This window comes from Crocodylus porosus, unplaced genomic scaffold (assembly GCF_001723895.1).
Source record: "Crocodylus porosus isolate Cpor-Errol unplaced genomic scaffold, CroPor_comp1, whole genome shotgun sequence".
NCBI lineage: Eukaryota > Metazoa > Chordata > Crocodylia > Crocodylidae > Crocodylus > Crocodylus porosus.
In genome coordinates this window covers 11,382,964-11,410,808 of record NW_017728906.1, presented here as the reverse complement: position 1 = coordinate 11,410,808, position 27,845 = coordinate 11,382,964, and the positions used below count along the sequence as shown (strand labels likewise).

General features: G+C 45.2%; 1 protein-coding gene across 2 annotated transcripts; it reads left to right on the top strand.

Annotated features, from left to right (window-relative positions):
* MINA (MYC induced nuclear antigen) lies at window positions 1-27,604 on the top strand. 2 transcript variants are annotated; one of them, XM_019528677.1, is made up of 10 exons: window positions 1-60; window positions 4,340-4,775; window positions 9,871-9,990; window positions 11,619-11,747; window positions 16,030-16,133; window positions 21,924-22,026; window positions 22,928-23,093; window positions 23,923-24,011; window positions 25,279-25,386; window positions 27,304-27,604. In XM_019528677.1, the coding sequence occupies exons 2-10, from the start codon at window positions 4,344-4,346 to the stop codon at window positions 27,460-27,462; spliced, it is 1,410 nt and encodes a 469-aa protein (XP_019384222.1). In that variant the 5' UTR covers window positions 1-60; window positions 4,340-4,343; the 3' UTR covers window positions 27,463-27,604. The 2 variants fall into 2 exon arrangements, with proteins under 2 accessions (XP_019384222.1, XP_019384221.1); XM_019528676.1 differs by lacking the exon at window positions 1-60 and adding an exon at window positions 432-487.
* Window positions 27,605-27,845: the final 241 nt, after the last annotated feature.

Here is a 27,845-nt window from a genome sequence, read left to right as displayed (position 1 = left end):
ACGCGGGCCCGTCCCCGCCCTTTCCGCCGCCCACGTGGGCCCGCCCGGAGCCGCCGCCGGGTGAGTGAGTCGGGCCGCGCAGCGCCACGTGGGCCGCCGCCGCCCCTGGTCGGCAGCTCCACCGCGTCCTGCGCGGGGGCTGGGGGCCGCCACAGCCCGTGCAGGGGTCAGGAGAGCCGCCGAGCCAGGCTCAGCCTCGTCCCCCCCGGGGGAGGGCCCTGCGCCCAGCCCCGAGGGCTGCTGGGCAGGGATTGCGGAGGGCGCCGCCGGTGTGGGGGGGCTGCCCTGGAGCCCGCGGGGAGCCACCCGGGAGAGACGTGGGAGGGCACTGGTTCACATACATGTTACATTGTTGAATCTGATCGATACAGCCGTCCCCTGGGGGTTTTTAAATGCAGTAGGCATGTGCCTTGATGTAAGAGTCATGAATGTCCTAACATCATGTGATGAAGCCTCCCAGAATAGACGCGTGCAGAGTTGGCCCTAGGTGGGGGGTCCCACGTGTCTGGTGAGAGGCTGCCCCGAGTGCCGCGACGGGTGCCTGGAGTCCAGAAGGGACATGGGCATGGTGTGAGCACACGCCAAGCGGTGAGGCTGCTGCCTTGACGGTGAGATGTGTGCCATCCCTGTGAACATGGCGCAGGGGAGGGGAGGTGGCCTGAGAGCAGGCCAGGAGCAAGGGACTCCCCTGTTTGCAGACCTCTGACCTGAGAGCTTGGATTTGTTGCTCAGTTTTGTGTGTTCCCCACTTTGGTGGGGACGCGTACCTGCCTTGTAGGGGCAGTGACTGCTTTGGAGTGGTGAGTTGTCCACCTCACTCCAGGTGGCCATCAGGTCCGCCACCTCGTCTTGGCTCCCAGTTTTGGCGCCATGCTTGTTGACAGTGGTGGAAGAGGTGGCTGCAGCCCTGGCTGGAGTCTGGGATATCTGCTGGGAAGTCCTTGGGATGAGGTACCAGTGCTGACCTTGACCATGCAGGACAGTCAAAGGGTGGGTGAGGCCACTGGTAACCACCACATAGTAGAGCTCTGCCCTCCATGCTTGGAGTGGCTGCCCTGGGTTCAAGAGTGGCCGGGTTTGGGGTGGGGGCAGTACATTGTGGGCTGTCTGGAATACCCTGTGGTCAGCTTGTCCCAGGATGCTGGCCCAGGATAACTACATAGATGCCCCCCAAAAAAGTGATGGCACATTTTATGCCAGGGTAGCAGACATGTACATCTGCAAACTCACACTTAGGTGTGGGACAAAACACTTCCTTCTGGGAAAAATGCAACATCTGTTTGTAACCTTATTGACACTTGCTATTGTCATCTTTTTCCCACTGTGTACAAAGTGCTGGGGGAAACTGAAGTAGCTCAGTGCCTCCAATAGTTTTGTCAAGTCTGTTTAGATAGCCAAATATTTGTTTGATTATGAGTTCAACTTGTAATATGGGAATAAGCCTTGGATCTCTGTTTTGCTTTAAGAATGCTGCATTCAAGGCAGGAATGCTTAACATGAACATTGCTATTTATATTTGTGTTGCTCTAACAAAGTTGTGAAATGCATTATTCTGTAGCTTTCTGTCACATGAAATCCCTGTCTGCAAATTGTTAGTATTTTAGGTTTCTATTTAAAAAACATGTCCAAAAGCTGTTGTGATTGATTATTTTTCCTCTTCCTCCTAAATATAAGCAACAAAAATGTAAACAAGACTTAAATGTCTGAACTTTTGAGCTCCATAAATAGGTGAGTTAGATGTCTTTCCAAGTTCTACATTTTTAGTTCGCTCCAGTATGCTACCTTGCAGACTTCTGAAAGTCACTGTGTTGCTGCAAGCTAATCCAGTGGCTTTCAAACTTTTTTCCATTTGTGAACCCCTAAAAAATTTCAAATGGAGGTGCAGCCCCCTTTGAATTGTAAGTGTAGATATTCATATACTTATGATTATAGTCGTCTTTTGAGGACTCCTTAGACATAGGCTGTGGACCACAGGTTGAAAACCACTGCTTTAACCTATTGCAGCCATTAAAACCACATGCATGGCAGGTTACTCTGGGTGGGGTAGGGGTGGCTGGGGCCACCAACTGTGCTGGCCCCAGCAATTTTACCTGGAATCCTGGGGGCTGGGGAAGCTGCAGTTGCATCACTCCTGCAGCTGGGAGCCTGTCCAGTAGCTGGAGCATGGCTCTGGTTGCCCAGGCTCTGGTTTTGAGTGGTGCACTCTGCCTCCACGTGTGCTACCTGACTTTTTTTCTATGTGGCTTTTTTTTGACCCTGGGATATCCTGGGGTCAAAAAAACCCCCTCCTGCCCACACCACAAGGTAACAACTTGGGAAACACCTGAATGTGTGGTGTGCGGCACTGCAGATGGGTCTATGGTGCTACATACTACATGGCTCTGCTCATCTGGACGTGGCCATTTAGGAGTCAAATGCCCTTGATTTGCTATGGTTTAAACCACAGGTAGCTCTGGGCTGCCATCAGTGTGCTGACAGCAGTGCAGATATGTTTCTGTTTGATTTTTGCTTTAACTTTCCTGTCATGAATGACAAGCCCTACTGGCGGTTGGAGTGGCACGGGTGATAAGGTGCATGATTGAAAGCCCAGAAGTCTCAAATTTGAGGCTGTCAGCCCAGAGGTCGCAAGATCATGGCCATAGCAGAAGCACTCGCACCGTGGACCTATCAGATTTCAGTAAATCTGAAAATTCTGCTAAATATCTTGTCACAAGGACACAAGGAAGGAAGGAAAGACAAGCCCTTTGTGAATTAACTTTCTGTTTTTATATAATGATCTAGGCAATATATTTGTAGATAAAGTAAATGATTTTCACATGTACAATTACAAGCCTGTGCTTCGATATTGTCACTAGAGCCCACTCATTAATCACAAAGCTTGACTGTTCTCCACAAGATGGAAGTGCAGGCTTTGACCTGTAGTTCTGTAGCATCAACAGGAAAAGCTCGAAGTTTTTATAACGTTTAATATCGTAGTAAAACTAACACCAGTTAATTACTTCTTTCCAATGTAGTTTTTCTTTCTCCTATGAAATGACAGTTGCCAACTCCAAGGGCTTAAAATTCATGAGAATCATCTCCTGTTCCCTAATATTTCCTTATCCTTTTTCTTAATACAGGCATACCTTGTTTTATTGCGCTTCGCTTTATTGCGCTTCGCAGTTTTTTACAAATTGAAGGTTTGTGGCAACCCTGCCTCGAGCAAGTCTTTCGGCGCCATTTTTCCAACAGCATTTGCTCACTTTGCATTTTTTAGCAATACAGTATTTTTTAATTAAGGTATGTACATTTTTTTTAGACATAATGCTATCGCACACTTAATAGACTACAGTATAGTGTAAACATAACTTTTATATGCACTGAGAAACCAAAAAATTCATGTGACTCGCTTTATTGCGGTGGTCTGGAACCGAACCCGCAATATCTCCGAGGTATGCCTGTAGTCTCCTGCCCATTACATTCCCACACCAGTGCCATATTATATTGCAGTCTCCTTGGCTATCCTTGTCATTGTCACATCCTCCCATACTTGTCCTAAGTTTGTGTCCTATTTCCTTTTTGGATCATCTCATTTCCACTAAGCTCTCTTGTTATCTATCTGACCCTTGTGGGTTACTAGGAGACTGCCATCTCTTGCTCCATCCCTGTCTAGGAAACTTACAGAACTTGTTTATTTTCATTGTATTTGAATATATGCAAACCAAATAATTATTTAAAGGACATAATAAATAAAAACAGTGGATTTATTGCCTGTTTTGCATATTTATGGTCCTCAAGACACCTTTTGGAGTACAGGGCTCTGTTTTCATGTCATGTTGTGTTATGTCAAAACAGAGCCCCATCCTTCACAAAGTGTCTTGCAGACCATGTCCTGTCACGTTATATCATTTGGTGTATCATTCTTGTGGGTGTTTGAAATCTCAGCTCTCATTTGGATTCAGGAGCTTTGCCACTCTGACTAAATTGCCTTTATCTCAAGTGTAACATGTTGGGGTTTAACTATGAATGAATAAAATGATTTTTTGATCGCTTGAAGAAAAACCTCTTGTAAATTGCTTGGCTTTGTCTCTTGCAATGAGATGAGACAAGTTTCAGCAGTTCCCTGACAAACATAGGCCCCAGTCGTGAGACAAGAGTGGGATGTAAAAATGAAGAATGGGAAGAACCCTTTTAGGGAACCTGTTTTTTTCAGGTTGTAAGTTACCCCCTCCCACAAAAAAGCGGTGGGTGGTGGGGTGGCAGGGGTGAGAAGGGAGTACAAGCCACCTTGGCCTAGTAACTCCATTAAACTACATTCTGCATTTGCCCTGTTATTGAATGGTTCTTTCTCTTCAAACAGGAACATGCCCAAGAAAGGAGGGAAAGGTGGTGATAGAGGAAAGGAAGAACATGCACCATGTAAACGAACAAAAGTGGAAGCAGGTTGTCCACCCTGCCCTGTGATATATGACAGGCCAGCCAGTGTCTTTGAAAGCTTAATCTTTCCCATCAAGGAAGAGGAATTCTTTAGGGAGTATTGGGAACAAAAGCCACTGCTCCTTCAGAGAGACGACCCATCTGTGGTCATCTACTATCAGTCTCTGTTTCAGCTGACAGATCTGAAAGAGTTGTGCAGCCAGGGTTTATACTATGGCAGAGATATTAACATCTGCCGGTGTGTGAATGGGAAAAAGAAGGTTTTGAATAAAGATGGCAAAGTGAGCTACCTGCAGGTGAAGAAAGACTTTGATCAGAAGAAGGCAACTATCCAGTTTCACCAGCCTCAGAGATTTAAGGTTAGATCAACTGTGGGCTATAGTTGCAGCTCATGTACTGCTTCTTAACACATTATTTTTTGTCATACAAATACTACATAATGTGGGGATTGTCTTTATCTCTCTGTCTCATTGGACATGTGGTTACATCCTTCCTAAAGAAATTAGAGGGGAAAAAGCCAGTTGCTTGTGACTCTGCCTAAGCTCTAGGTCAGGGGTTGTCAACCGGGGGGTATGTGAAAAGATGCTAGGGGGTACGTGTGGGCGGGCAGGGATGGAGCACTGCCACCCACCATCCTGTGTCACTGCCTCCCAGGAGCAGAGCCGGGAGGGTGGGGTGGGGGTGAGTACCACCAACCTGTGCTGCTGCTGCCAGAAGTGTACCTAGAATGGGTACACTCCTTAAAAAAGTTTGAAAACCCCTGGTCTAGGAATTAAAAGTCTGCTTTAGACTTGGCTGAGGATGTCTTTCATTGCAATACAGCAAGAGACATGTCTGAAAATGGAGCCGTGTTTCAAGATTAGGACTCCTCCTTAAAGGTGTGCTCTATTGTACCTTTAAAAAGAGAGAACCTCACACAAGTGATTATTACCCACTCTGTTTTTTGGTTACCCAGCCACCTTATCTTGTTCTGTTTCTCTGCGCAGCTGCAGGTTTTAATACTGGTTCTTCAGGGGCCAGGGAACGTGTGAAACTGAATGAGATGTTTCCAGTACAGTTCACCTTCTTACAAACAAAAAATACCAGTATTGACGTACAATCTATCTAGTAACATACCATCCACTTCAGCTATTCTCCTTTTTTTTCTCTTTCTTTTTTTGTCACTGCACACGGATTTAATTAGTAGCTCAGAGAACAAGATTGTGGTGTCTATGTGCAATTCTATACAAGGATGAAATTCCAATAGCAACCTAGATTGGGTACTGTGTCCAGTTGTACAAGTTTAACGTTATAGTTGTCACTTGGGAATTATACTACGTCTGAGGCACAATAGTATCATCTGACTTTTGCTGTGGTTCTGGTGCTCTGTCTTATGTCTTGGAAGTTGCAGCTGGAATATGGTGTGGTGTATGCTGAAGTCTAGTGCGCTAGTAGAATCCTCATGAACCCTGGCTGATAGTACTTCCTTGCTTGTCTGCTACCTGTAGAGGAGGAGGCATCCTCTGTTTCAGGGTATTTATTGACTTTAGACCCAGACATGGATATTTCTTAAGCCTGTCACATACTTTAGTGATAGGTGAGGGCAACACATTCTAGAAGCTGCTCATGCTTTTTAAAATAAAATGAGTACATGCACACATGCAATTTGGGTGAAAGAATAAACTTTGGCGCAGTTTGTACTGGAGTTTATTTCTCTTGGGTGGACTGTTTACATGTGCACCTGAGACCATAGCATATTGAGCCATGGCAAAGTAGTCCTGGGCTGGCAGGGGGTCCTGGGGTCAGCATTGGGCTCTTGGTGGCTCTGTCAGTCAGTGGAGGAGCTGGCTGGGGCGTGAGGGTGCTACAGTATGGGGATAGCTGGCAGGCAGTCCCTGCACTGTAGGACCCTCGTGCCTTAGCCAGCTCCTCCACTGTAAATTAGTCAACTCCGCAGTAAAGCACATGTGTAGATGTACCCAGTGAGTATTTAAAAGGAACGTGATCAGTAATGAGAACATCACATTTTGGGAGAAAAATATAACACTAAACTCAGCAGTGCTGAGGCGTATGGAATGTGAACTGAATTGTGGCTTACACAGATTCAGGGCAGGCCTAAAGGTTCAACCTTGCCGAATGAGGTAGAGGGAACATATGACTGCAATGGAGGGGATCTGGGAAAGGAAGGCAACAGCCCCAGGAGGACTGTTGACCAGTGAGTGCACTGCAGATGGCTGGCTCTGAAAATGTGAGTCTTTGCTAGGTGAATTAAAAGGCTTGAGTTAAAACTGTCAGAAACTTCTATCAGGACACATACAACTTTTAACTGCTTTAAAAAGGTAAGATAGGCACTAGTCAGGAGCAGCTATCTACCGTTATGATGTAATTGTTACAGCTTCATGCTCTTCTGGTGATGCAAGTTATCTGAGTCACCATACCTTTGATCTTGTGTCAGGGTCAAAGTTACAACTGAGTTTACTATGCCACAAAGCATGAAAATGTAACTGTAACTGTCGTATGTTAACAGCATATGCGCGTTATCATTTGATACCAATATACTTGTTACATCTTTCTGCATGTTCAGATGTTCAAGAGCTCCAGTCCCATTCAGTTGAGTACCTTGTCAAATCATGGCCTTTGTTGCTTTGCTTCAAAAACAATAGATTGGAACAAGGCACTTTTGGTGACAATATTTCCATTTTTTGTTGATATTTTTAAATATCTGGACTTGCTCTGTAAAAGGTTGAGAAAAAAAATTAATGTTTTAGTGAAAAGGTTTACAAAGCATTATTTGGGCTGAAATATTAAAAGATGGAAAAATGTGACTAGGTCAAGTTAGAAGTAACAGCAGACGCAATTCCTTTACGTGGACAAGTCATAAGGTGCAGTATTCTCTTGGCAGTGAGCTGTATTAGCATAGCTGAATCACCATATGTGTTTAACATACAAACTTCACAGTTTGTCTCTATCTTTAAAGGATTATGAGGGAAGAGTTGGTGCCATGACTTGATACTTAACTATAAAACAAGAAATTTGATAAGGAAGCAATAATATTAGTCTTCAGTATCTTTCATAGAGTGTATCAGTTGCTTTGCATGTCTGAACTTTTATGCTGTCTTTCCACCTGTTCAAGTTTTGTTTTAGCTAAAATGCATCTTGTGTATCTGAACAGGGAAGTAATTCTTGAATAGCTAATAGCAGATGCTAGAATTTCTAGCCTCAGATGTCTCTAAATTCATACGTCCGGTAAACAGCAAATATAAATGCTAGGAAAGGTCAGGGATACATATTTACTGGAGAGGGAGAGAGAGTTTAGTTCACTGTTGTTCTTTCACTGATCACATAGTTCCACTCTCAAATGAATTTCCTAAATGTGTTTTTGTAGCTTGACTTATCGTATGTAACAGAACTGTGCCCTTTAACTTCCTCTGATTTTATGTTATTCAGCCACTGTACATGTTTATTGCCTTAAGATATATCACTATTTACAGATTGATTCTGGTTTCCTTTTTCATTCTTCTTAACCTTACTGACCTGTGTCCTTCATTCTCCCTAGAAGTCTGGGAATCGTATAACTTCTAGACTTGAGTCTGTTGGTTACTGTGTTATGGGTGGATACCTCCCTCTTCTCCCTCAAGAGCAGGGGTGGGCGAAATACAGCCCGCGGGCCGGATCTGGTCTGTCAAGCACTTCCCTCCGGCCCGCGGAGCCCCTCCAAAACCCAGGTAATGGCAGCTGCGTCTGTAAAAGCCTTCAGTGGCACCTGCTGCGGGCTGCAGCACCTCAGGCTGTTTACTTGGGTTCTGGTTGGGAGGCAACCAACCCTGACCTCAGCCTGACCCAGCTGTCCCTGCCCTTGGCTCAGGTCACATTTGCAGCTTGAGAGGGGCAGGGGGGCTGGGCCAGAACCTGTGACACCAGTGAGGGGAAACAGGGTCTGGGCCCAGATCTGCTTTGCTGCACGGGACTGGAAAGGGCCCTGCCCTGCAGGTAAGCCCAGGAAAGCAGCTGCTGGGCAGGCTTTCCCCGTGCCATGCTGTGCCGTTTGGGCTGTGTGGGGTTGAGCTGGGCTGGCGCTGGGGAGGGGAAGCAGCAGCTGGGCTGCAGCTCTGGTCCAGTCACCACCAGGAAGGAGAGGTGGCAGCAGAGCCAATGTACCGCTTGGGGACAGGACGACCCTGACCAGAGCAGCAGAGGCTCAGCTGCACTTTCCCCCTGCCTGTGCTGGTCAGTCCTGAGCAACACATGGCTCTGCCGCCACTTCTGCTGGCCAGTGCTGACCCAGCTGGGTCTGTCCCATCCAGAGCAGCATGCCACTGAAGGCAGTTTTCCATGTGCTGCTGGGGACGGGAGGAGCCCGGCTGGGTCGGCACCAGCCAGCAGAAGCGGCACTGACCGGCACAGTCAGGGGGAAAATGCAGCTGAGCCCCTGCTGCTCTGGCTGGGTTCGTCCCATCCTGAGCAGCACATGGCTCCGCCGCCGCTTCAGCTGGCTGGTGCTGACCCAGCCGGGCTCCTCCCGTCCCCAGCAGCACATGGGAAGCTGGCTTCAGCTGCATACCACTTTTCCCGGCCAGTGCCGACCCAGCTGGGCCTGTCTCATCTGGAGCCGACTTCTCACATGCTGCTGGGGGCACCCGGCTGGGTCGGCACTGGCCAGCAGAAGCGGCAGTGGAGCCTCCTGCCTTTTGGGACCAGCTGGTGCAAGTAGGGGGAAAGTGTAGCAGCATGTGGGGAAGCAAGCCACTGCTTGATAGGGGACGGGATGGGCTGCCCAGGCCGCACCGGGGAGGGAAAGCTGTGGCTGAGCCCCCTGCGGCTCAGGACGGGAGGGGTCCCACAGCACTGGAGGGTACTGTCATGGTGAGGGGACCTGGGCCTGGGCTGGCTTCTGCTGTGGGGGGGGGCCTGGGATGAGTCAGGACCAGGTCATGCTAGCACCAGTGATGGGTGGGGGGGTTGGCCAGTTTTTGATGCCTGGGGCCTGATGGGGTAGGCTGGGTCCCTGCTTGTGGGAGGGGTCAGGTTCCAAGGCCACCTCTCCAAGAGGAGTACTTCCAGGGGGAAGGGGAGGGACTTCCAGTGGCAAAGGTCAGGGGTTAGGGGGGTGGGACTTCCAGTCCCAAGAGGATGACCAGGGGGTGGGGCAACTGAAGGGGTGGGGATACCCATGTGGCCCTTGGTAGCTCGCCAAAACTCATGAAGAAGCAGGGCCCCCCCCCTGCAAATAATTGCCTGCCCCTGCCCAAGAGCATCATTCATCAGGCATTCATTGCAGCATGGCAGCTGAGATGCTGAATGTGCTTTATTTGACAAATTTCTGTCTTCATAATCTTACTCCAGTTCCTTTCTGGCTGGATATATAATTAGAGCCATAGATCAGATATTTGTAAAATAAAACAAGTCTCCCTGCCCCTGCCCCTCGAAGTTATGTCTGGTTTGTGCACTGATCATTTGTCTCCTGTTTCTTTAAAGGATGAGTTATGGAGGATCCAAGAGAAGCTGGAATGCTACTTTGGCTCTTTGGTTGGCTCCAACGTTTACATTACCCCTCAGGAGGCCCAGGGCCTTCCTCCCCACTATGATGATGTTGAGGTAAGCCAATAAAACATTAATGAGGGGAAAAATCCTTTCTTGGCCCCTGGAGGCAAGTAACAAACAGACTTGAAAGTTACCTTTTTATCCCAGCTTCCAAAACTTTGTCTTCTTGGAATTCTTCCAATTTCCAAAGTAAATGCATTCTTAACTAGTTTGTAGCAGTCTGATCTTGTGCTGGTTTCATTTTCAAGTCTGAAAAGCTCTTCTCCCTCCTTAATAGTGACACACAAATGTATTTCTGAAGTATATTTAATAAATATACACAGTTATGAATGTATGTATGTATCATAGGTATATGTAATAGGTGTATTTATGAAATATATCCCCTCTCAATTTTTATTGTGCCAAATTTCTTAAATTTTTCCTATGTGTTTAATTCCCTTAACCATCTGAGTAGCTCTTCTCTGTATCTGTTCCAGTTTAATCATTTTTGAGCACTGGAACCAGAACTGGATGCAGTATTCTAAATGGGGTATCACTAGCGCTTCATACAGCTTGTACTACAATACAGCCTGCATAATAGATCCCAGAATTATACTGACCTTTTTTGCAACTGCATCATACTTGTGATCTTCCAACCACCAGTCACCCTGCAGCTGACCAGGACAGAGTTCCTGTTTTTCTCAGTTGTCTCTTGTCATACCCCATCTTATAGCTCAAGTCATTATTGGGACTGAAGGGTGTGATTTTTGCACTTCATATAATTTCTAATGTTCCATCCACAAGATTATCAAAATCTTCCTGGGTAAAATAAGTATCTGGTCCTCTACCGTATCGCCAGCATTCCTTAATTTAGTGTCATCTGTGGTTTTCATGAGGATGGATTTATTTCCAATACCTTTTAACATTTTTACACGTTAGCTGGTTTATTGGTTACATTTTTAACCGGATTAACATGGGGATGTGTATCTTGAAAATGCTACAAGGGTATCTTTAAATCCAACTGTGTCTGCATCAACCTTCTAACAATAACAACAGAAACATTCTAATATTAAACATATTAAATAAAACAAACTGTGAAGCTGGGGTTTACATTACTTTTCTCTCTCACGTTTCAACTGTCATGTTATAAGGATAATGCATTTTCTTTACTCAGGATATTTCTAATTTGGATAAAGAAATATTGCAAATAAAATGTGTAGGTGTCTTATCACAACTCACCTTATCTGTTATTTTATTTTAAATTGCACTTCAGTTAAATGTTTTTAACATTTTTGTTACAGAAATTTTAGCTGCACATGTATTTACAGCCACGTAGTGAATGTAAACACGTCTTTCAGCTGCCTAAAATGGGAGGGAGAAATATTACAACTGGTAGAACAGTTCCAAAAAGACTTCTGAAGTCTGTGATGAGCAATATTCACTGATTGTTTCAGAGGCTCTGCATTCTTACATGACTAGCAGAGAATTATTTTTGAACTTTGTGCAGTGGTGGGTGTCACCAGGAAAGCCATCACTTTGATGGGTGGGTGTGTTTGCTGCTTTGCTACTTGTCTCTCTGATTTCTGACTTGGCTTTTATGGATTTTTTCAGACAGCAGGGATTCAAAATCTGATTATTGGGAGGCTTGAGGGGAAGCTAGGTTTTTTGATGCATTGATGCATGTTGGTATGTGTCCTCTGCAGGTATTTATACTTCAGCTGGAAGGAGAAAAACACTGGCGGCTTTATAAACCTACTGTTCCCCTAGCTCGGGAGTATAGTGTTGAATCGGAGGATAGGATTGGGAATCCAACACATGAATTCACGTTAAAGGTACTGTTTGTGGTATGTGGCTTTCCCAACCTTAGTGGAAAAAAAGATAATTTTCTACTCTGGCACATTAAAAACGTAATTAATACTGTGAATGGTAGTGCACAGGCAACAGTTGGAGTAGTCATGTAGCTTTCCAGCTGGTACCACAAAACTCTGTTAAAAAATCTTGTCTTGCCTCACTTAGCTATCCTTTTTCATTATCTAAATATTACCAGAGTATTGAGCTAATGGACTTTTAAAATAAACAGTTTTTCTAAAAACCCATCATGCATGAGTTTTGGCACACTAAGGGTGCTTATGCAAGTTACATTTTTCACGTGATCGGACCCCTGAAAGCTCTCTACAGCTGTGACAATGCATGTGCATGGCTGCAGAGCACTTCTAAAATGGCCGATCATCCAAAAAATGAACCCATGTCACATCAGGTATTAGATCAAGGTGCTTTAAAGCAGTGTGCTGTAGGGAACTTGTGTTCCTTCCAGGGTTAATTTTTCACGCCTTATGGAGCTGGGCTGGCGCTTGTGTCAGTGAGCACCAGCCAAGCCCTGGCCCTGGGGCTGTCAGCAGGGGTGGGAGGGGGAGAAAAAGGGAAGGTGGAGGGAGCAGCATGGATCTGTTGGCTGCTTTGCCTGCCTGGAGCTGGGGGGGGCTGGGGTAGAATGGAGCTGGGATATTGCGGGGAGATGCTGGACTGGGCCTACAAGGTGAGGAGGAAAGCAGCCAGAGGCTGCTGCTGCCACTGTCAAGATGCCCAGGCAGGGGATGGAGGAAGGAAGCCCCCTTTCACTTCACTTCATGGGCCCAGCCTGACTCCCCCCATACCCTAGTTGGAGCAGCTGGGAGGAGGCTTGTGAAGTGAGGGGGCTTCATTCCACCCTGCCCTCCAGCTCTAGCCAGGCAAAGCAGCCAGGAGCTCTATGCTGCTGCCTCCTATCTCCCTTTCCTTGTTGACAGCCCTGGAACTGGGTGCGGGGGTGTGGAGTGAGGAGAGGGACAGTTCAGCAACATCTTCAGAGGCTGCTGGTCGTGTCTGCCCCCTCCCCCCCCACTTTCCGGGTCTGGTGCAGCCGCTCAGAGCCCCAGGTGAATATCTGTTGGGTTGGGGGAATGAGATGGGGGGGGGGGGGGCTCTAACTCATGGTGCTTTGTGTAAAGCACTATGAATTAGAGTGTGGCCCCTAAACTTCTGTAGGCACCCTGTAGTCCAGTCTTTGTTCAAAGTTTATAGGTAGAAATGAAGTATTGGCAACGTAGTGTGGGGAGGAGCCTTCTAGACAACTGGACCCATTGGCCTGGATTTTAAAAACAATGAGTAATGCAGCTATCTTCAACCCAGGCTGTGTAATCCCACAGTGTTCTGTACAGGTCGTCTTACCTCCATGTGCAGTAAACATTGCTGACTTCCAGAGTTTTATCCCAACTTTATCTGGGAGACTGCTTTTGTAGGTATAAAAGTGTCATGAAGGGCTTCTAAATGCAAATAATTTAACAACTGATTTCTTGGTACTCAGTTTCCTCTCTGTCATGGGTCTGTACTTCAAATGTATGTTATATACCCACCAAGTAAATTGGTCTTATTCTAGAATTCATCAGCTTCTCTATCCTAATGCCTAATCCTGCAAAATATCTAGATTTTTTTGTAAGGGTTCAAATCAAACCAGCTTTGACACAAGTATCTTATGACTGTTAAAGCCTGAATCAATTCTAACAGTAGAAGATCTGTATTCTGGCAGCTTGTAAGGTTTGACTTTTACTGGGTAACTTCTTGGCATCTCAAAGGCTCGGATCAAGTGTAGTACTGATAGCTATCTCTCTTCTCATTTGTGATATGTTGTAGGCCACATGCCAATACCTTCCATCTCATTAAATAGTAGTGTACTCCATGAATAATTCCATTGACTTCAATGTGGCCATTAATGGAGTATAAGCCTGGCTCTGTGAATGGGTTAACAAATAACTCCATTTGTTTTCAAATGCAGGCTTTTATTTGAATGTTTGGTGCCTTCCATTTCCTATGTTCTATCTCTTTCTGAACAGCCTCTATCATGCTGCATTTGTTTTGTGAAGTATATCTAGCAGGGAAGTGCAGCTTGGCATCGGCTCCAAAACTTCTTTCAAGGATTAAAAAAAAAAAAATCATAAATAAGACTTTTTTTTCCCCCTTTCTCTCTCTGCATTGCTGCCTATCCTTCATGTGTAGTCCAGAATGTGGACCAGTGAGAGGTTGTACCGTGCCGTTGTCCCTTTTCTGTTCTTCCAGAAACAATAGAGGCTGGTGGTGGGAAGCTGGTGGTGATGTTTTGATGCCACTTGGCACCTAAATTTCCAATCTTAGCATGTATTTGTGGAACTTGATTCTCTCTTCATCAGGGGACTCTAACAGCTGCTTTGCTATTTGTGCCCAACTCTGTGGGAATTAGCCAGTAGCTAATATAACTAACACTGCTTATCCAGCCTTTCCATAGTTGGATTTATCCCTCCAATTTAGAAGTCATGAAAACACCAGGGGACTCTACCCTTTGACAGAAGTCCATGACACCTGTTCCCAGAGTGTCGCAGGCAAAGTTTGAAAATGCAGTGGTTGTCTGTTTATTTTACTGGTCCTTGATTTAAAATACTTACTTTTTAATACTGCACATGCATATGAGCTGGTTCAAATCCTGCTTGCTTAGCTCAAGAAAAATAGTTTCTTGAAGTCCATGGTACTCTCAAGTGAGTAATGCTCACAAGGACTTGGTCCTTATAGCATAGATCTGCTCTGACATGTGACAGTGTAAGCTTCCTACTAAACAGATCCCTTTCTTCTCCATGTGGGGTTGGATAGCAGGACATTTTTATCCTAGAGAAATTTGGGTTGGGGGACAAATTATTAATTGCTCTTCATCATGATAGAAGTTCCAGGATTTGACCATGGATAAAGATTTAGGAGGTGTATGTTTTAAAAAAACAAACAACAAAATCCAACATATTTCTAAGTTATCAGTCATTAGGTCTACCCTGTGTGTCAGTGGTACTGCTGTCTAGGTGAGTGGAACAAAAGTTAACAACTCCCCACATGAATAGCCAGAACTTTTTAAATCATGGTAGATAGTTAGGTTAGTTGATTAATGGCAGAAGAAAGCTTGTTTTAAAAGTGAGTAAAACTTCTGTGGCTTACCTTTGACAAACCACAGCTCATTAAAAATGGATGAGTGGAAGAGAGGGAGCTCAGTTCTGTAAAGTTCAGTAATTGGAGAGGCCTTTAATTAAATGCCTTAAAGTAGATATTTGCAGAGTGTTTGCTTAACATATTTTTGGGTTTAATCAGATTGACAGGCTTAGAAATGGTTTGAGTTGGGCAAATAAAATATTAAAAAAAATCATATTTACTATCTTATGACCCTGCCCTTGGACTGTGATGTCCAGATACAGTGATGACTGGGAGAAACTGTAAAACAACCCACATGTTAAAATAGACTTACATGTCCAGTAAGGTAGTCAATTCCATCCTTGGCAGTGCTTTGTACCTGGCTTGATCTTGCAAACTATAGCTTGTCAGTTGGGGTTGCAGAGCTGTTCTGGGGCTAAAATATGGGGGTTTTTTGTTTGGTTTTTTTTTTCTGTAGTGGAGGTTTTTCCATAGTTGTACTCTTTGCTCTGGTTTTGTCTCTCTTCTCTCCTATTTTCCTCTGTCTGTCTCTTTCCTCCTAAATTGCATCAGTTTTAAAAAGCATTTGCTCACTTTTGTAGAAGTCTTATTTCAGTGGGTGTCAAAAGACAGGTTTTTCCCCGTGTGCTAATGTTTTTTTTCTTAAATAAACAAATTAACTAGAAGACTTTAAGTGACATTTACAAACAAATTAGCATATAGCACAAACAGCTCTTACTACCTTAACAAGGCTTCCCCTCCTTTTTTTCTTAGGAAGATGAGGTTGAATTTGGGTATCACTAGGCTGTGCTTTTTGCTTTTTCACTGGCTCACTCCATCTACAAGCTGATTATGAATGCTTCTCCATTTCATGCATACATGGTTAGTTTTATATGCATGTTGTAACATCAGAGCTCACTTTAAATTTACAAATAATAGTAAATGTTATTTCAGCTTTTGGTTTTTTACCCTGGAGTGCCTCTGTCCCATATGAGACCCTTCGCAGCATGGCTGTATGGCATTGCAGGATTTTTTAGTCCGCTGTCGATGTTTCTGCCTGGGGAATATTTTCTTTGTTTAGCTCATACCTCAGTAGGCTAAGTACAAAGAGATCTAAATATGCCATTCTGCTTTCCTCTTTTTCTTCTCCCTCAGCCAGGTGACTTGCTGTACTTTCCAAGAGGGACTATCCACCAAGCCAATACTCCTCCTGGTGTTTCTTATTCTACTCATGTGACCATCAGCACCTACCAAAACAAGTAATTTTTTCCTTACCATTTTTAAAGCATTGCTTCTTTGGCAGCAGTTTGGGCCTGTGTGTGGATAAATGTCTCCATATTGCCTCCATATTCCTGAACGGGGACCAGCACATATCCCCCACTAGAATTGTGGATGGACCCAGGGGAGGCATCACCATGCCTAGGGTCAGGGATGATCTAATTAGGGAACTTTTGGAGGGGCTGGATGTGTTTAAATCAGTAGGTCCAGATGCTCTTCAACTGAGGGTGCTGAGGGAATTGGCAGGGGTCATAGCCCTGGCACGGCTCTGAGTGCTCGTGGGGCACTAGGTACCAGAGGATTGGAAAAGGGCTGGTGTGGTCCCCATTTACAAGAAGGGGAAAAAGGAGGCCCCTGGCAATTACAGGCCAGTCAGTCTTACCTCTGTCCTTGGGAAGACCTTCGAGAAAATTACCAAGAAGCACATCTACAAGGGTCCAGCAGGGGAGGTAATGCTCGGGGCAACCAACATGGGTTCATTGAGGGCAATTCCTGTCTGACTGACCTGATCAGGTCACAGAGTCCCTGGAGGAGGGTGTTGGGGTGGATGGTATCTTCCTGGACTTTAAGAAGGCCTTTGACACAGTTTCCCACTACATTCTCTCAAAAAACCTAGGTGACTGCGGCATTGATGTCTACGCAGTCAGATTGGTGGCAAATTGGCTAGATGGTCACACCCAGAGAGGGGTGGTGGATGAGTCGTTTTCGACTTGGAGGGATGTAGGCAGTGGAGTCTCCCAGGGCTCGGTCCTGGGGCCTGTACTGTTCAACATCTTTATCAGAGATCAGGATGTGTGGGTGGAAAGCACGCTGTCCAAATTCACTGATGACACCAAGTTGTGGGGTGAGGTGGGCATGTTGGAGGGAGGGACAGAATTCAGCTAGATCTTGACAGGTTACAGAGGTGGGCGGATGAGAATAGGATGGAATTCAATGCAGACAAGTACAGGGTACTGCATCTAGGGAGAAGGAACCAGCAACACACCTATAGGCTGGGGAATACCCTGTTTGTCAACACTGTGGCAGAAAGGGATCTTGGAGTCGCTGTTGCATGGTCAAGGGGCAGCAGGGCAGGCTCTATGAAGAGAGGTTAAAGGGCCTGAACCTACTCAGCCTCCACAAGAGAAGGCTCAGAGGAGATCTGGTGGCTGTTTACAAACTCAGCAGGGGGACCAGCAGAAATTGGGTGAGGCTCTGTTCCCTCGAGCACCACACGGGGTTAGTAGGAGTAACAGCCATAAATTGCTAGAGATAAGGTTCAGGTTGGGCATCAGGAGACGTTGCTTCATGGTTAGGGCTGCCAGGCTTTGGAATGGACTCTCCTACCTTGGGGGTCTTCAAGAGGAGGCTGGACAGATATTTGGCTGGGGTGATATGACTCTGGCACCTGTTCCTGCCCAGGGCAGGGGGTTGGACCTGATCTGTTTAGGTCCCTTCCGACCCTAAGCACTATGATACTATGAAATGCAAAAGATGACTTGGAATACAGGTGTTTCAGAGAAGCAGCGCTATTTTTTAGAGCACAGGTGTCAAATTCAAATGCATTGAGTGAGATCTGGACTGTGGGGTGTCATGCTACAGCTGCTAGTGCTGCTGTATTGACACAACCACCATGTGGGTGTTAACGTCACCTATGCTTCTTGGCCTGCTACTGATTTGTGCCCTTGCTGAAGAGAAGGCTATACAGCATACTGGCCTGCATTAGTAGGAGCGTTGCCAGCAGATCGAGAGAAGTGATTCTTCCACTGTTCAGCATTGGGAGGCCTCATCTGGAGTAATGTGTCCAGTTTGGAGAGAATTCAATGGAGTGCAATGAAAAAGGTTAGGGGCCTGGAGCATATGATGTATGAGGAACAGCTGGGGGAACTGGGCTTATTTAGTCTGGAGAAGAGAAGACTGAGAGGTGATTTAATATAAACCTTCAACTACCTGAAGGATGGTTTCAAAGAGGATGGAGCTAGACTGTTCTCAGTGGTGGCGGTTGACACAACAAAGAGCAACCATCTCAAGTAGCAGTGAGTAAAGTTGAGGTTATAGGTGAGGAAGAATTTTCTTACATGGAGGGTAGTAAACACTGGAGCAAGTTACCGAGAGAGGTGGTGGAGTCTCCATCCCTGGAGGTTTTTAAGACCCAGCTAGACAAAGCCTTGGCTGGGATGATCTAGTTGGGGCTGGTCCTGCGTTGAGCAGGGGGTTGGACTAGATGACCTCCTGAGGTCCCTTACAACCCTAATTTTCTATGATTTGCAGGGCAAACGAGGCTTGGAAATTTGCTGGAAGGTAAAGGCATGGGGATGATGTTAACTCCCTGGGTACTAGCTGTGCTGGCACAGTGGCTCTGGAAGCTGTGGTAAGAAGTTCCACTGGCCTGATCCAAAAGTGAAATTGTCCAGCTGGAAAAAAACCTGGTGAGGCTGGATCAGGCCTGCAGACCATATGTTTGACCCCCTTACTTTAGGGCAAAGGCTTTGCAGTCAGATTTATTGGGTTCTCTTCCTGGTCCAGTTAGTGTGCTCACTTTTTGACCTTAGGCAAATAGCTTTAGCCTTTGGGCCGCAGTGTTTGCAACTGTGTTACAAGGACAGCACACACTGCCTTCCTTGCAAAGTATTGTGTGGTTTACTGTTTTGAAATCTTTCAGTGGATGATAGATAAGGTAAAGGTGCAGCAGTGATTAATGAAATCTAAGGCAGTTGGAGTAATAAAAATTGGAGATGGAATAGTTAATTAATTGACACATGAAAACAGGAAATAAGCTTCTTTTTTAAAACTGTATTGCTGAACTTTGCAATTATTGTTTACCAGCTGGAGAATCGAGGTGGAAAATGAGGTGACATGAAGATTTACAGTTGTGTTTTACAACCTTTTATGACAGGATAAGGTTATGGCTTATCTCTTAACCCAAAGAAGGATTTCTGAGCACATAGGAATGAATCAATCACCACTCCTTGCACCTCAGCCTCTTCTCCTTGCCTGCCTCTGGTAGTGACCCAGACCAATCTTTGCTGTCTCACTTACTGTAAAACCTTCTTTGACAAGAAGCTTCTACTACCACCTCCATCTGCTCCCCAGAAATTAATTTCTCTGTCCGCATTATTGCCTAAACTTTCTTCCTATGGTTTCCTTTCCACCCCAGGGGAGGTCTGTTCCCTCCCAACTGGCTTTCAGCCACTGATTCTTGATGTGCTAGTTTGGACAGTGATTCTCAATCAGGGTGCCAGGGCACTCTTGAGTTCTGTGAGATCCTTTGAAGGGTGTTGCTGAGGTGAGAAAAGATAAACCATATATGAGGAGATAAGTAGATAAGCTAAGGCTCAGGCTTATTGCCCCTGCCTGGATGCTTCCCTGCCTGCATTGCCTGGTCCTCTGCAAGGAGGGTAAGCACCATAACAGATTAATTAGCTTTGGAACTGGGGTGCCAGTCAGTTCACAAAAGTAATGCCTCAAGTCTGATGAGAGGCGCCTTGAGTCTAAAAAGGTTGAGAATCGCTCACTGGGTTAGAAGTTGGATGCAGCAAGGGTTTCCACTGGCAGCAAATTGTGGCCAGATATGACTAGACCCAGTTCAGACAATAAGCGTGCTTGTATGCCACGTTCCCTACTTGTTGGGAAACCTCCTGAAGCCCAGAACAGCAACCTTTGTACTTGATCTCCTGGTAACCACCTTTAAATGACCAGGTGTCAGATTTCCTACTCCTGGAAATTGGTCCATATCCTCAAAGTTAGGATGAAACAGCTCGAAGAAGCTCTGTCTCTGCCAAACACTGGGAGAGTCTTTGCTGATTTAACTTTACAGTGGGATTCAGGGTTGGTGATGGCTAAATGGAGTTAAATGTTCCAAGAACTGTTTCCAGGTCATCCCAAAGTATCTGTCTGGATTTTAATGGAGATGTGGTATTTCACCTGCTTTAGTGGAGCAGAAATTGCTTTGGGTTTAGGCATGCAAACAGATGACTCTAAGGTACTAGGTTACAGACTCATTGTATTTCAGCTGCTCTGTGTCCACTGCTTGTGCGCATGCTTTTACTTGCCGTGGATGTGAAGTAGCTTTCCCACTTCCGCTGAGATCATGCTCTGCAGGGAAAGAATGTGCGCATGGGCATCTAAATCATATCACCAGATAGGCTACACGTTTGTGCCCCAAAATAGCTTGTGACAGTGTTTTCTTCTGCCAACACCCTCTGTCTTTTCAGGGCAGAAATTTTTTTGGGAGCAGGTTACTGTACTGTGAATCCATTCAAGGGAATCTTTTTGTGTGTTCAGAATAGGAATTGCCCAAACCAGGCTCAAATACTGTCGGTCAGCACTGGAGAAAACATGGCTTTACACAGGATTGCCTGAGGTTGCCCTGTCAGTCTGAAGTCCAACAGAAGGCATGGTCATTTGGCATCTTATAGACCAGTGGTCTCCAAACTTCTTTGATCGCGCACCCCTATCAGTAAAAAAAATTTTTAGCACATACCCCCAATATATGTATATTTATATAAATATAGATATAAATAGAAGTTCTAATATTTTCTTCCTGCACCCCAATGGATTGTCTTGCGCACCCCATGGGGTGCGTGCACCCCACTTTGGAGACCACTGTTATAGACTGATGTCTATAACATAAGCTATACAGAGATGTATAGCATAAGCTTTCATAAGCAGTAGGCTTACTTCATCAGATGCTGTGAAGGGACTGCAGGAAGCTCTGAAAGTAAGCCTGCTGCTTACAGAAGACGGTGCTGTGCATCTCTGATTTAGTTTATAAGTTTGAGAACCACTGTGATAAGATTTCCACCCCCCAGTCGGCACGGGGGGAAAAAGGCTTCTCGTCTTACATTTGGATATAAGGGAACCTCATTAGATACATTGTCTATCATTAGACATTTGCTAAAAGCAGCATGTGCTCAGTTATGGAAGCTAGCTGTGTTGATTAGGTGCAGCCATTACTGAGCATGACTGTAAAATACATGGCCCATATTGGGCAAACAGATTGATGGGCACCTTTATTTTTTTAATTTTGTGCCTCAGGCCAAATCAGCCAAATTGGTTCCAAATTCCGTTGACTGAGCAAAGCTCAATCATTCAGGTCTGTGTGGTACTACCACTGCCAAGTATCCTACCTCCCAGATTCTTCAACCTGGGGTTCAGGTACCTCTAAATCTATGGCAAGCATCCTGGGTGCAAGCCCAAGCCACCTGGTCTCACTTGCCACTAGCCCAAAGGCCATAGGAGCAAGCTAGAGGGAAAGGACAAGAGCAATTCCCCATTACATAAATTGTGTAGCCACAATCCTCCCATTGGAATCTATAGTAGATTCTCTTAGGGGGTGGTGGATTTACTTGTAAAGTCTCAGACAGTAGGCCTGCTGAGGAGGAATTGCTGTACTGTTTGTTCATGACCTAGAATGTTGGTTTAAGTTCAGGTTTGGAATCCACATTAGCTGTTGTTAATGTGGTTGTATTTTGAGTTGATCAATTGTAACTGTTTAATGTCTTCATGCTTCTTTGTAATAAGCAGAAACTAAACCACAATAATTTAGGAGTTTCACTGAGGAGTAATCCATCTTAGTTTAGCTTTCACTTATGGGATAGGAGCAGACATGTGAAACAATTACGGTAAATCAGCTGATGTTTTCCTATGAGCATAATCGTTTGGTCTGTCCTCAGCCTAGGTAGTGAAATTTGTGTCTGAGTTCACTGTAAGCACCTTCTGGGAACAGCGTCTGTTTGAGCTTGATATCAAAGTGATTGATTCGGTCCTTTCTGTTTCTTTCTGCCCTCCAGTTCTTGGGGAGACCTCTTGTTAGATGTGATTCCTGGACTTGTGTTTGATACAGCAAAGGAAGATACGGAGCTACGGACAAGCATACCTCGGCAACTGCTTATGGTAAAGAGAGGAGACAGAGGGGGAACCAGCATAAGTTTTCTATGTGTTAAAGAAGTGCTCGGGACAGTCTAGCTTGTTGCCCTCTCTTAGGAATTCAGCAGAATTCCTTGGTGGGATCATTTGAGAGACAGATTGGCCTGCTGCCTAACAACAAAACCACCTCCTTGTAAGGTCTTCAGTTCTTTTGCATCTTCAGCTCCAAAGAATAGGCCACCCTGAAGCACGGCCTGACTTGCTTTCACTCAGTTCTGCATCTCCAGCTTGCTCTAAGTCTGTGATTCCCTCCACTTCCCCAAGCAGTCGTAATGCTTTGGAGCACCATTCTCTCCTTACCTTGCCCTCTGGCAGGGTACCTGAACCCTTAAAGCAGGCTGCCCCATAAGTTGTTGTGTGGTCTCTGGCTCGTGCGCCTGTTGGTCTGTTATTTCCTTGGCATGTTAGCATGCAGAAGGAACAAGCCACACATACGTAACCCCTCCAAGTGACACCTGTTTGGTGAATTGCACTGCATTAACTAGGGACAAGATTAGTGTGAGCTGTCTGCGTAGCACAGCCAATAAAAGGAACTGACTCCATTGTCTTGGGAATAAATGATACTGTCAGATACAAGGGTGAAAGGCTATGAGGATAATTGAAAGCATATGCTGAAGCAGTAAAATAAATGATTTTCATTGGTGGGGTGAGAGAGGGGAAGAGCTGTTCACAGGGACACCAGTAGGCCTTGAAATATGACCCCCCTTCCCTCACGCCCACCCCTCAGATCTATCCCTGTTTTTGGAGTAGTAGAGTTCTCAACATCTGCCATGCCATGAGAATCTTGGACTACCTTCCCCTTAGTGAATTAGGGCAGGCTTAGAGAATGCATTTGGGTTCATGTGCAGGTCTCTCTTGGTGTGTTTAGCAGGTGGATATAGCTGACTCAACACGACGATTAAGCAGCTTCCTGAGAAGTCTTGCAGACCGGCTGGAAAACACCAAAGAATTGAGATCATCTGACATGAAGAAGGACTTTGTTCTGAACCGGTTACCACCTTTCTTGGGGAGCAGCACTGGTCCCTTGACTCCAGGTGAAATTGAAGCTTCCCACTGATTCTCTTGGCTGGGGATGGTGAGGCCGTTGCAATCTTGTGCTGCTTGTTGTGGTTTGTATGGTGCAGCATTTGTAGGCTCTAGCCCAGGGTCATTTTTCACTGTGCTAGGCCTGGGGTGTGAGCTAACAACCCAATCAATCCTGTGCGCCAAAAAAGAGGGGCAGCAGGTGGAGTCAGCAAGTCGACCATGTTCTTTTAGGATTTGATTTTTGAGATTACTCTGGCCTCCCCCGGCCTTTTCAATCCTTTGGCCTGCTAGGGAGTACTGGTAGGCCATTTGTCAGTTCTGTGCTACAGTTTCTGTTTAGCCATCTGTAAAATATGTCTTGTACCCAGTCTTCCCAAAGAAAGGCATGTTGTGAGGCTTAACTAACCAGTTGGTGGATTGCTTTGAGATCCTGGGATTAAAAATGCTTAATTGGTATCAAATAATTTCATGACATGTCTGCATTAAAGTTTGGATTTTGCTCATTTTAGGTAGATAGCAAATGTTTGTCATACAGAACCCTTGAAAGACTAGCATGCCTTACTGAGTATATGTATTGGTTTAACTGATGGAGGTTGCTGCCAATATCCTGCTTGCTATTATCATTACTGTTAAATCTGAGTAAGTGTTACAGATTTTAGTTAATGAAATCAATACGTTTTTCATGATATAAGAATGAGCAAATATCAGAAGTACAGACATTCACATCTATATATTTAAGTTATACTTGTGGGGGAGATGGGGAGAAAAGCTGAAAAAAGCTGGATGCAAAAGGTGGCTGATTTCCTTCCTTTTTGAAGGCTTGTATTTTTCTTTTAGGTGGAAAACTACCCAAATTAGATAGCAGAATCAGACTGCAGTTCAAAGATCATGCTATAATTACAGTGGAACCAGATCAAGAGAATTCTGTAAGTATTGTGAGACTGTCTACATACACTTTGGAGGACTGCTGCTCTGATTTTTGAGGCTTTACTGTGCTGGTCTTGATCTGACACTCTGGTTCCCAGTGTCCAGCTGGGATCTGTCATGAAACTAGTGTGCAAATGTAGTATCATTCTGTGACCTGGAGTGAATGGGGGGTTTTATTTTTTTACTTTTGAGAGGAGTTTATCACTAGAATTACTCCACAGTCTTGTTTCCCACATGCTGGGGTTTTATGGGAGATGAGCTGCTTGTTTTAGGGCCTCCCTAGAGATCTCTTGTATATCCTGATGCATCCTGCTGCTGGTCAGCAAAGGAGGTTTGCTTCTAAAATAGATGCATTCTTTTCAAGAGCACAGATGGGATTCCCTTTTGATGGTCTAGTCAAAGACAGTATGTAACAGGTACAACTCTGTTCACTTCCATGCTGCTGCTTTAACCTGTGTTATAAAACAGACTTAGCTTTTTGTTTCTCAGCTTGGCGCTGCCATGGTGCTGCTGTTTAATTCTTCATGGCATCTTGGTGTTTGTTGAGTAAACTTGACACAAGGCAAGACCTGTTGGTATAGAATTTAGGAGGCCTCTAGTATTTAGTGGCGAAAGGATCTTAATTTGTGGACCTGGAAACTAGTCAGCTTTTTACAGTGTAGGTGCAGCAAAGCCAAGCTTGTTTGCGTTCCTGGGACTGTACTGGATCAGAGGGCTTCTGCTGAGGAGTTGGGGCAGCTGTATGTCTCCCTTTTGCTAAACTGACATTCAGAGCTTGCAGATTTGAGAGCCAGTAATTCTTAATTTTTTTTATTTCTAGTCTAGGACTGGTTGGAGTCTGATTCAGATCAGGTTTGGCTTCTAATGAAAATTTTTTCTGAACTGTGAGGACTCTGCTTAATGTGCACTTTGGAAATATTGTATGTTTACTAAATCAGTTGATTTCCACCATACAGTTTCAGCCCAGTGACAGATCTACTACAGAGGCTGGATTAAGCAGGGCCCTCTTTGTTGTATGTGCACAGTCATGGCAAGACAAGATGCCTGCCAACCCAGCTCATGTCAGTATTGTGGGCTGACAGCTGGAAGTCTGAGAGTCATTTTTCAAGGAACAGCATTCATAGCCATGGGGGGAGGAAGGGAGTGTGTTGAATGTTCCTGGGGGTAGCATTGAACAAGCTGCCTAAGTCAGGAGGCAGCTGTCGCCAGTTAATGGCTTTTGAGCACACATGTGTAATGGACTCTTTTCTTCCTGCTGTCTCTTAGGATGAGTGTCGCAAAGAGATGATTTATGTCTATCACTCCCTAAAGAACAGCAGACAAATGCACATGATGGGGAATGAGGAGGAAGATGCTAGTGAAGATGGAGCAGAGGTTTGTTTCCTTTCTCTCTAGTACAAGCATCTCGGCTCTGCTCGCCTTTCAAGTCTTATTCATTTAGGAGATTTTGCTCTAAGTAGTGTCCCTCCCCTGTGCTATTGCTGTGTCCATGTTGCAAATGCTTCATGCCAAGCTCTGGATATATGAAAAAGCTGTCTGTGCCACTGCATCAGAGGAAATTCAGTCTTTCAATCTTGCTTCTATCTCTTGGCAGACTTACTGGAGGATGGGAGGACTTTATTTGCTTTCATAAGTTCCTCATCTATATATCTTGTTGCTGGGTGGGGGAGTGAGAAGTGAGGCATTCTGCCTCCACTTGCAAATACAGTCCCAGAACAAGCCATGCCAGAACAAGAGGATGTCTCTGCTGATGATTTCACTATTTCATTCAATCCGCAAAACCTTTCAAACCTGTGGCACCCAATCTTCTGGCCTTGTGGGTTGGATGAATGGTACACAGTCCACTTTGTGGACTGCATTGTGTGTGGGGTCAGTTGGTGGGTGTGATCTAGCATGCCAATTCTGTCTGTGCATCCAAGTGAGTGTAGTGCTGTGGCTAGACCACGTGTGTCTGTGATCTAGAACACATCATCCAGCCTGCACCGCTCCTTATGGGTCTAGAAATTTGGCAACAGGGGAGTGACAATTAATGCTGCCACTGCTCCCCTGTTGCCAAATTTCTGAACCTGTGGGGAACCCCATGGTCCAGAGGTTAAGCACCCCTGTTGTAAAATGCCTACCATTAGGGTTGTAGTCAGCTCTTCCCAGAGTGAAGTGGGAGTGTGTCACAAGCCTGTTTGCAGATGCAAACCCAGCCGCAGTTGTTCCTGTACAAGAGTGTCCTTTGGGCAACTCCTTTGGATTAGATGGTTTTGTTTTTTTTAAGACTGTTCATATTCTGTAAGAGCCAGTAAAAGAAGACAAAGTGATGTTCTGATTCAGTCGCACCTCAGCATGGGGAATTCCATGTCAGTTCTGTGAGGGATGGAATTGTTGTGTGCCAGCAATGTGGTTTTTAGCAGGCTCCTGTCAAGCACTTGTGGCAAAGATGAAAGTAGCCTTTCCTTCCTCATTTATTCAAGAGGGGGGTGTACAGCTCGCTTTCCCTTCTTCTAGGGCCAGGAAATTCTTCTACATGCAGTGGTAGTGTCTCTAGGATGCATTAAAACATCTAGTGTGTTTGCCTGGCACTTCTTTGCTGTATGCTTTTGTATGCAAATAATATAACTGAAGCTTTGTGTCATCTGGAGGAGCTCCTTTGTCTGCTGTTAATGTAATAAAAGCAGAGGAGGAAAGTTTGCTTGGTGCCTCACTGCCTTTCCATTGTTCCCTGTGGTGCTCATACTCTCTTGGCTTAGCATGGCTTCAAGCAAGGTGATCCACTGTGTAGTTTCACAGCAAGCCCCTCCCTACTGCAGGGGGGCTCTTAGAGCAGAGCAGGGTAGCAAGTAAATACCTGCTGTATCCTAGTCAAGCTGGGATGCTGCTGTGATTTCTCAACCATCTCTGCTGCAGGGGAAGTGATGGGGTGGAACTGCTGGATGACATAAAGTCTGTGAAGGGTGTTGGCTGTGTACAGTTCCTAGAGGAAAAGTCAGTTTCTAATAAGGAGGGGAAAAGGGATGTCACATTATCTCTGAGCATAGGTACAGCCCTGGGCAATGACATGACATCAGGGCAGGACACAGGTTGTGGCCTTCACAGAGTTGTTTTAAGGAAGGCAGCAGAATAAACCAGGAAACATGGATGACCTGAAGAATTTCATCGCCACTAGGCTGCAGTTTGCCCCAGTGAAATAGCACCAGGGCAAGTGGGGGTGGTACAGTGAAGCAGAGAGCTGTGTATTAAACTCACCATATAATAGGAGGAATGGTGTAACTTGTACTTGAGCAGTTTTTTTAATTTTTTTAGACCCATGGATTACGTTTTCCTTTATCTCACATGGATGCATTGAAGCAAATTTGGACAAGTGCTACTGTCTGTGTGAAGGAACTGCGTCTCAGTTCCGATGCAGAGAAAGAAAACCTTGTTTTATCCCTCTGGACTGAATGTCTCATTGAAGTAATCTGAATCTTTTGTGAATCAGTCACTCTCCTGGAACATCATCACATCTCTTCCCTTGAGCACATACTTACAAAGAATTATCTGATTCCTTCTGCTTGTATTGATCTCTCAAAAAACTGGTAAAAAAAAAAAAAAGTGTGTTGTTCTATCTAGGCTCTTCCCTCAGTATTTTTATGCTGTGGTGTGTGGATTGTTCCCCCCACCCCCGTTTTTGTGATGCCAGTCGCTCTCTTCCTAAAGCGACTCTCTCAAGAAAAGCTAAACTTGAAAGAGGTATGACAGTTTGAAATCATAAATATGAGAATAACATAGTTGGACACAGGGTAGTAGCAGAAAGACTCAAATTATTGAAAGTATGTGGAATGCTGGCCTTCTGCTCTGTGAGACTG